The sequence below is a fragment of the Palaemon carinicauda genome, chromosome 4 (assembly GCF_036898095.1).
Source record: "Palaemon carinicauda isolate YSFRI2023 chromosome 4, ASM3689809v2, whole genome shotgun sequence".
Lineage (NCBI taxonomy): Eukaryota > Metazoa > Arthropoda > Malacostraca > Decapoda > Palaemonidae > Palaemon > Palaemon carinicauda.
The window spans coordinates 55,261,233-55,271,232 of record NC_090728.1 but is presented as its reverse complement, the minus strand read 5'-3'; the positions used below and the strand labels follow the sequence as shown (position 1 = coordinate 55,271,232).

Sequence of the window (10,000 nt, the reverse complement as noted above, 5' to 3'; positions counted from 1 at the left end):
TTCCTTCTGTTCAAAACTGTATTATACAAAGTATAATTTTTCCTTCTGTTCGAAACCGTATTATACAGAATTCTCTCCTTTTTCATTTTGTTCAAATCCGTATTATACAGAATTCTCTAATTTTTCCGTTTTATACAGAATTCTCTCATAATTGCATCTGTTCAAAACCGTATCATACAGAATTCCTTCGTTTTTCCTTCTGTTCAAAATCGTATTATACAGAATTTTCATTTTTTTTCCGTTTTATACAGAATTCTCTCATAATTGCATCCGTTCAAAACCGTATTATACTGAATTCTCTCGTTTTTCATTCTGATCAAAACCGTATTATACAGAATTCTCTATTTTTTCCTTTATATACAGAATCTCATAATTCCTTCTGTTCAAAACCGTATTATACTGAATTCTCTCGTTTTTCCTTCTGATCAAAACCGTATTATACAGAATTTTCTATTTTTTCCCTTATATACAGAATCTCATCATTCTGTTCAAAACCGTATTATACAGAATTCTTTCATGATCCGTACGGCCAATCTCGAGAATATAAAGTATCTCACGTAATAGAATTGGTCTACCGGCATTGACACAATTTTCGTTTAAGTGTTGTGGAGGATCCATTTTTCCCTTATAGAGGTCTGGCTTCAGTTTCAGTCTTCCCACTTAAGTGTTGTTTAGAATCCTTTTTCCTCTTATAGATGTCTGGCTTCAGTTTCAGTCTTCCCACTTAAGTGTTGTTTAGAATCCTTTTTCCTCTTATAGATGTCTGGCTTCAGTTTCAGTCTTCCCACTTAAGTGTTGTTTAGAATCCTTTTTCCTCTTATAGATGTCTGGCTTCAGTTTCAGTCTTCCCACTTAAGTGTTGTTTAGAATCCTTTTTCCTCTTATAGATGTCTGGCTTCAGTTTCAGTCTTCCCACTTAAGTGTTGTTTAGAATCCTTTTTCCTCTTATAGATGTCTGGCTTCAGTTTCAGTCCTCCCACTGTCGGAGCTGTACTCCTTGTGAAATACTAAATTAGATTTTGGGAAAATTGGTTCCCATAGAGTATGGTTTTATGAATATATAAAAATTTTCTTTACCATGTTTTTGAAGGATTAAAAGGATCTACAAAATCGGGTAGTTGAATCAGTTGAACTTCAAAAGTTCAAAGTTGGAGCAAATGTTTTTATGTTGACCAGGCTGACATGAGTCTTTTTATAGTTTATATATGACATATCTGTTTTTGACGTTGATAATAGTTTATATAGGACATATCTGTTTTGACGCTGTAACTGTTTTTAGAATGATATATTGTTAATTTATTCACATCATTTATTTATTTCCTTATTTCCTTTCCTCACTGGGCTATTTTTCTCTATTGGAGCCCTTTGGGCTTATAGCATCTTGCTTTTCCAACTAGGGTTGTAGCTTGGCTAGTAATAATAATAATGATAATAATAATAAGTTTTACTTACTTTACTTTAAGGGCTGCTTATCTGGTCCCGTACAGCAGGGGAACCCCACCTTGGGGAACCCTACTCTCTACAGGACCTCCACGGTGTTTTTATGATGTTCATTCGGGAGCATTTAACATTTCACAATGCGTATTGTTCGTTTAATGTTTGATCATCACTATCAAAACACTCACTAAATAAGAAAGTCTTCAGTTTCCTCTTGAAAGCCTTAACATCTTCAATTATTCGGATGTTTCGTGGGAGCCTATTGTATAGTCTTGGGGCCGCATATTTAAAAGCTCTGGAGCCTAAAGTAGACATTAATCTAGGTTCCAATAGTTTGAAACCACCTGTAACTATTTTCGTGTCAGGACGATTTGTTTGGTTGCACAATATGTAGCAATTCTCATAGATATTTTGGACGACCGGTTCTGATAACTTGGTGGGTTATTGTGCATTTGAGGAATCGCATCAGCATTACCACCTATGTGTAAGTAATTTTTTGGGGGTGTGGGAGGTCCTAGATACATGTTCGAAAAATTTGATATAATGTAGACTATGAAAAAGTATAGAAATGTTTAGTAACTGAGAAGTATGGAATATTATTATTACCAGGTGAGCTACAACCCTAGTTGGAAAAGCAGGATACTTTAGCCCAAGGGTTCCAACAGGGAAAAAATAGCTCTGTGAGGAAAGGAAATAAATAAGCTACTTGAGAAGTAATTAATAATTAAAATTAAATATTTTAAGAACAGTAACAACATTGAAAAAGATCTTTCCTGTATGAATTATAAAAAGAGACTTAAGTCAGCAGGTTCAAAATAAAAACATTTGCTGCCAGTTTAAAGTTTTACGTATTCGACTACTTGATTAAGATAATTCCTAACATCTTAGATATATGCTAGAAAGAATGAGAAAATGTAGACCATAAAAATAATGTAGAAACATTTAATAACTGATACGTATAAAATAGAAAGACGTTCAAACATCCTGATATATTATACATACAAATTAACATCATACTCTTGTCAATTAGGTCCCTCTGGGAAGAAAGGATGTAGGTGATTATATACATTTGCAATATGGACTTTTTGATTTACCCTCATAAGTACAGTTGTCATTGAGGCAAACCTGTTTTCGACGTAAGAACAGCGTAAGATATGAAGGGAGGCAGATCCCCCTCCTTTGTCTTCTTTTGTTGGAGTTTCCGCCGTTATTATTATTGTTAGGATGGAATGGTTCACGGGGAGATGGGCATCCTTTGTCAATCACTGCTGTGGGAAAACCTTTAGGGTCTCTCTCTCTCCCTCTCTCTCTCTCTCTCTCTCTCTCTCTCTCTCTCTCTCTCAATCCAAGAGCAAATGGGGTCTCCGCGGATGGACAAAAAATCATGAGACATTCAAAATCATTGTAAAACACACACACACACACACTCACTCTCTCTCTCTCTCTCTCTCTCTCTCTCTCTCTCTCTCTCTCCAAGAGCTAAAGGGGTCTCCGCGGATGGGCAAAATAGTCTTATATATTCAAAATCTTTGTAAACCACTCCTATCTCTCTCTCTCTCTCTCTCTCTCTCTCTCCAAGAGCTAAAGGGGTCTCCGCGGATGGGCAAAATAGTCTTATATATTCAAAATCTTTGTAAACCACTCCTATCTCTCTCTCTCTCTCTCTCTCTCTCTCTCTCTCTCTGCCCAAGAGCAAATGACTTCTCCGAGGATGTATAAAAAAGTCTTTAAGACATTCAAAATCCTTGTAAAACACACACTCTCTCTCTCTCTCTCTCTCTCTCTCTCTCTCTCTCTCTGCCCAAAAGCAAATGGAGTCCCCGTGAATGGACAGAAAAGTCTGATATTCAAAATCCTTGTAAAACACTCTCTCTCTCTCTCTCTCTCTCTCTCTCTCTCTCTCTAAGATATTTAAGAAGCATGCCTTCAAAAAGCTATTCAAATTTCATACTGAAATTTTCGCTTTTATGTTTTTAGATTCAATTTTCCATTTTTATTCATAACAAGCGATATCAGCGTCAATGACCTTCGATGTCAAGATACCAGATAACTCAAAATCAATCAATCAATCAATCAATCTCAGGTGAGGAAAGGTGCGGTATAAATGTTTCCTTGTTTGTAAACCCCCAGGGGACATGTGCACTGAATGAGGTAGTTGGCTGTCAGTTGACTGTCATAAAAAGCGAACTTATTTACTTGACTTGAAAAAGGATTGCTTTTGACAAGGTAAGCATTGATCTTAAAGGGTAAAGGCATATTATGCTCTCTTTCCCTATATCATCTTACGGGACTTTCTATACATGCCATGGTATTCATATGAGCCATGTATTGTACTCCTTCTGTTATTATTATTATTATTATTATTATTATTATTATTATTATTATTATTAATTGCTAAGCTACAACCATAGTTAGAAAAGCAGGATGCTATAAGCCCAGGGGCCCCAACAGGGAAAACTAGCCCAGTGAGTAAAGGAAACAAGGAAAAAATAAAATATTTTAGGAACAGTAATATCTGGATTCTCTCTATACCTTGGGATCAGAGACCCAAGGGGTAATCAACTCAAAAGATTATAGCTTCTGATCGACCTGGGAATCGAACCCGGGCCCAAGAAACTGAGGTTCCATTGACTTAGTAACTGTTTGTGGCTTAGTTGCTAAATCAATGGAACCTCAGTCGACCAGAAGCTATCATCTTTGAGTTGATTTCCACTTGGGTCTCTGATCCCGAGGTCGAGAGAATCCAGATATCAGAATGAAGTAATATGTGGCTTATATGAATATGAAAAATACTTCTAAATTTGCAAAATTATATATGGCATGGTATATTAAATACATTCAAGTTCAAATTCATTCATTCCCATTAATCATATACATGGAAAGCCACACCTCTCTCTCTTTTTATTATGATACTCCTTTTCCTGTCTTCCTTTTATGATGTTCAAGGAAAATGAGCTTGAAATTATAATTATATTTTTTTGTTTTGTTCGTGTACGCATAAATCTTACTCTTTGTGACGTCACATCCTTATTGTACGTACTAAACTTGCTCTTGTAGAATATCTTCTGAATGGTTTATGAGAACCGTAATACTGTCGCCAGGATTTTCTTCGTTGGTAGATATTAAGATAAACTTTTTAACGTTTGAAAATTTTAAGAAATAAGGTTCAACTTGAGGAGAGAGAGAGAGAGAGAGAGAGAGAGAGAGAGAGAGAGCGCATATAAGAGTTAGGTCTTCATTCTTGTTATAACAAATTATTTTCTCCATTATGGTGTTTCTATTAGTCTGTTACTAGTGAGAAAAAAACCATAATCATGGATGAACCTATTGTGCAGAAATCTTCCTTCTATAAGGCTTCTTACATCTATACCGAATGCTCATCAGCATTCCGTCTAACCCCCTAAATGCACTGCATAATAGACCTTTGATAGACGACCTTATTTATCCATCACTTCATAGCTGTTCCATATCTATCACTAACTTCTGTGTTCCATGCTTCAAGCATTCGTTTATTCTTTCACTATAGCTAGTGCCTTTGCCTCCTCTATTATTATTATTATTATTATTATTATTATTATTATTATTATTATTATTATTATTATTATTATATAGCAGTATTTCTCACGCTTTTAATCGGTCACTATACTAAGCAAAATACTCTCCTCGTTGACTGACTCAGGTAATTTTTTCTTCAGCCTGAGATTTGTTCAATAACCTTTTATAAGTCCATCATTCATCTATGTATATATGTAAGTATATATATTATTATTTTTTGAATGATATGAAAGAAAAGGGTCTATTAGAACAAGACTTACAGGACAGAGTAAGATGGAGAAGGCTGACTAGAAACAGCGACCCTATATAGAAATGGGAAAAGCTGAAGGCGAAGAGAAGTATGTATACTGTGTGTGTGTATATATGTATACAATATAATATATATATATATATATATATATATATTATATATATATATATTTATATATAATATGTGTGTATACATATGTATATACACCTATTTATATATAAATATATATATATATATATATATATATATTTATATATATATATATATTTATATATATATATATATATATATATATTTATGTATATATAATATATATATATATAAATGTGTATACATATGTATATACACCTGTTTTTATTTCCTGTGTGTATATCAACAAGCGTTCAAGAATCCTAGATGAAATTATAACGACACACTGTTTATGATATAATAGACACACTTATATAATGTAATTAGCAGTCGCATTGTTATACGCCTAATTGGGGTAAAAAAAAATCTTTACCCAAGATAGTCTGTTTATATAAATTCCGATAGTAAATACAATCCGTTAATTCATTTGTTCTTTGAAGCTTAAAAAAAATTTATACGTGTACCGAGCACTCCAACTCAGTGTTGCCAGTTTTTCTAATTGAGAAAAGGCCAACTTATAATCAACAGAAGCTTTAAAAGGCCAACCCATTAGTAAAACATAGCCAAAATTATAACATATAAGGCCAAGCTTTCTTTATATGATATTGCTAATGGCCAACCCATTTTTTTAAAAAAAGGCCAAATATGAAGTGTTTGGCCTGAAAAAGGCCAACCCATTAGTAAAACATAGCCAAAATTATAACATATAAGGCCAAGCTTTCTTTATATGATATTGCTAATGGCCAACCCATTTTTTTAAAAAAAAGGCCAAATATGAAGTGTTTGGCCTGAAAAAGGCCAACCCATTAGTAAAACATAGCCAAAATTATAACATATAAGGCCAAGCTTTCTTTATATGATATTGCTTATGGTCAACCCATTTAAAAAAAAGGTCAAATTTGAAGTGTTTGGCCTGAAAAAGGCCAACCCATTTTAAAAAAAGGTCAAATATGAAGTGTTTGGCCTGAAAAAGGCCAACCCATTTTTTTAAAAAAAGGTCAAATATGAAGTGTTTGGCCTGAAAAAGGCCAACCCATTTAAAAAAAGGTCAAATACCAGGTGTTTTGCCTAAAAAAGGCCAACCTGGCAACAATGCTCACAGCTTAGATTGAATACCCAGGCCGGAAGCTGTTATCCTTCGAACTCGTTGAGATTATTTGCATAAAGTCCCTCAGGGGAAAGGTTGCATATTGGCGGTGGCTGACCTCAGACATGGATGTACATCTCCCTCTGGGGTAACTGTCGGTAGGTAAGATCGTTCTCAGGTTTGATACCGGATGCTTCTCTCTCTCTCTCTCTCTCTCTCTCTCTCTGCCTGAGAAAAAATGGGTTTCTATGAATGGACTAAAAATCTGAGACATTCAAAATCCTTATAAAAGGTTTTTGACTTTGACTCTCTCTCTCTCTCTCTCTCTCTCTCTCTCTCTCTGCCTAAGAACAAATGGCATCTCCGAATGGACTAAAAATCTGAGACATTCAAAATCCTTGTAAAACACACACACACACACATACACTCTCTCTCTCTCTCTCTCTCTCTCTCTCTCTCTCTCTCTCGAAGCGTCATTGTATAAAAAGAATGTTAGGTCAGGATAGCGAAATGCTGCTTTTCTTGATCGAAAACAATTTCTAATTGAACTAGAGGGGCACTCAGGAGGGCGCAGATCTCCGCCACGCCAGCTTATTTCTTGACCTTTTGCTCGACCTTGACCTTTGACCTAGGGCTTTCAAAAATTAGATTACTTCCACGTCCTAACATAATTCATCCATGGAAGTTTGATTACTCTATGCGTAAAATTGTGGCCAGGAAGTTGTTCATACACAAACAAACGGACAAACACGGGTAAAAGCATAATCTCCTCCCAACTTCTTAGGCGGAGGTAATTATGAAGTGTTCTGCGACATCCAAACATATAAAAGAAAAACTAATTTTAATATTCCAAAACGTAGATGGAAGTAAGAAAGATAGAAACACACTGATACTCCCGCAGAGTATTCTCAAGTCCTTTTTAAAGTCTTTGGATCTTGATTGACAGTTATGACAACCCCCGAAAGAGATGATTGAATTATGACTTAGTTTTCTGCTATTGTTACAAATCCTTCTTTATAAATGAGTGCTTTATGAATGTGTTATCACTACAAAACACTTTTATTTCACTTTGATGCGTCACTATTTCATGCCATATTACGACTGTTTGTTACTCTTGACAGTGATGAATTGGTTGACAGAATGCCCCACTTAGAGTACCGAAAGAAATAGGTATCTGCTTGAGGCTCGAGGTAAGGATGGCAGGTTCATCCTTGCAAAGATTCTTGGACAGGATGTGTCCTACCATGCTAGTGGTATTTTTAGCTTTATTTCAGAAGCAGGGCTTCTGAAATCCATTCAACTTTTGTAATGTCATCTTTGCTTTTATGGTTTTAATTGAATATCCTTTTTATTATTGTTATTACTATTATTATTATTATTACTTATTATTATTATTATTATTGATATTATTATTATTATTACTTGCTAAACTACAACCCTAGTTGGAAAAGCAGGAAGCCCAGGGGCTCTTTATTTATAATAAATGATATCGGCGTCAATGACCTCAGATGTCAGGATGCCAGAAAACTTCGAGTCAACCAACTTTATTTTATGAATTATCAATAAATTCAGCAAACGCCTACATACTCTCTCTCTCTCTCTCTCTCTCTCTCTCTCTCTCTCTAGGATCCCAGGAAACTTCAAATCAACCAACCAATATTTTATGAATTATCAATAAATTCAGCAAACGCCTACATTCTCTCTCTCTCTCTCTCTCTCTCTCTCTCTCTCTCTCTCTCTTCTTTTTTTTTCTTTTTTTTTTCGAATCAGTATGGATCGACCATGCGTTCCCTATCCTCTCTATCCTCTGCAGTATCGCCATTGATATGTGCTATCCAATGCTATCCAGCTCTTACTCGCAATTGCAGAACGAGTAATCTTTTATTTCTCGTAAAAACTTCCCGTAATCTTTACGTCAATAACACTAAACCATCCCTTTGTTGGCCCAATGTCGTACCCTTTGATGGTACCGACGTCACAGGTGTGGTAAAGTGGCGGCATTGTTTACAGTAGTCTTTTTAGATGTGGGAGCTAGCTCTCTCTCTCTCTCTCTCTCTCTCTCTTTCTCTCTCTCTCTCTCTCTCTCTCTTATGAGCATTATGATTAACTCAATTCCCAAGAGCTGAGCTAAGCTTTGATTTTTTTTTCGTTTTTGAGTCTCTCTCTCTCTCTCTCTCTCTCTCTCTCTCTCTCTCCGTATATATAAGAACTAAGCTTTGATTTTTTTTTCGTTTTTGAGTCTCTCTCTCTCTCTCTCTCTCTCTCTCTCTCCGTATGTATATATATATATATATATATATGTAATGTGTGTATACTGTATACACAGTAAAAATGTGAATTGTTTAAATTCATTTCATCATAAAACTCTTATACATCCTCATAGATAGATAGATAGATTGATAGATAGATGTATTTGTACATGTACTGTATATACATCTAACCATATTAAATTTATTTCTGTAGCTCCCATTCAAATTTAAATACATAAAGAGTTTATGAAGTACATTTTGTTTCCGCAATAGTTTCATTGAAGACGATAGACTCAGAGGCAAGGGGTATAGCGAAGCGAACTACCTCTCATTGCCTATTAAGTGAAGGCTATGTACCAATAGTTGGAGGATTGATAAGTTTAAGTGGCTCTGTAGAAGCTGACGAAGTCGTTGATTCTCTCTCTCTCTCTCTCTCTCTCTCTCTCTAGAATTTCAAAAGGAAATGGATAGGTAGTATGAAAATGGAGTTCTCTCTCTCTCTCTCTCTCTCTCTCTCTCTCTTTCTCTCTAGAATTTGAAAAGGAAAATAGAGTTGGTAGTATGAAATTGGAGTTTTTTTCTCTCTCTCTCTCTCTCTCTCTCTCTCTCTCTCCCCAAGAATTTCAAAAGGAAAATAGGATAGTATAAAAGTGGAGTTCTCTCTCTCTCTCTCTCTCTCTCTCTCTCTCTCTCTCTAGAATTTCAAAAGGAAAATAGGTTAGGTAGTATGAAAATGGAGTTGTTCTCTCTCTCTCTCTCTCTCTCTCTCTCTCTCTCTCTCTAGAATTTGAAAAGGAAAATAGAGTTGGTAGTATGAAATTGGAGTTTTTTTCTCTCTCTCTCTCTCTCTCTCTCTCTCTCCCCATTAATTTCAAAAGGAAAATAGGATAGTATAAAAGTGGAGTTCTCTCTCTCTCTCTCTCTCTCTCTCTCTCTCTCTAGAATTTCAAAAGGAAAATAGGTTAGGTAGTATGAAAATGGAGTTGTTCTCTCTCTCTCTCTCTCTCTCTCTCTCTCTCTCTCTGTCCTAATTCATGGGTTTAAATAGGAATGAATCCCATTAAAGGATGCCAGCAGAGTACTGCATTTGCAATCGCCGGACTTTGTGTATCGTTGTTTGTTGGTAGTTAGTTTTCGTGGTTATTTACCTGTTATTTATTATATTGCTTTTCTGTTATGTTTTCGGGATAGTTTGTAATAAACTATATTGGTTTTTTGTTATGTTTTCCGGATAGTTTGTAATTTATTATATTTCTTTTATTATGTTTTCCGGATAGTTTGTGATTTATCATA

The 10,000-nt window shown here is 35.1% G+C and overlaps 1 protein-coding gene across 1 annotated transcript in view; it reads right to left on the bottom strand.

Annotated features, from left to right (window-relative positions):
- LOC137639430 (basic salivary proline-rich protein 4-like) overlaps nucleotides 1–8,459 on the bottom strand; it is a 12,023-nt gene extending 3,564 nt beyond the window's left edge. Inside the window, exon 1 of the mRNA XM_068371703.1 lies at nucleotides 8,416–8,459. Within this exon, the coding sequence (XP_068227804.1) occupies nucleotides 8,416–8,459 (44 nt within the window). The remainder of the gene's footprint in view (nucleotides 1–8,415) is intronic.
- Nucleotides 8,460–10,000: the final 1,541 nt, after the last annotated feature.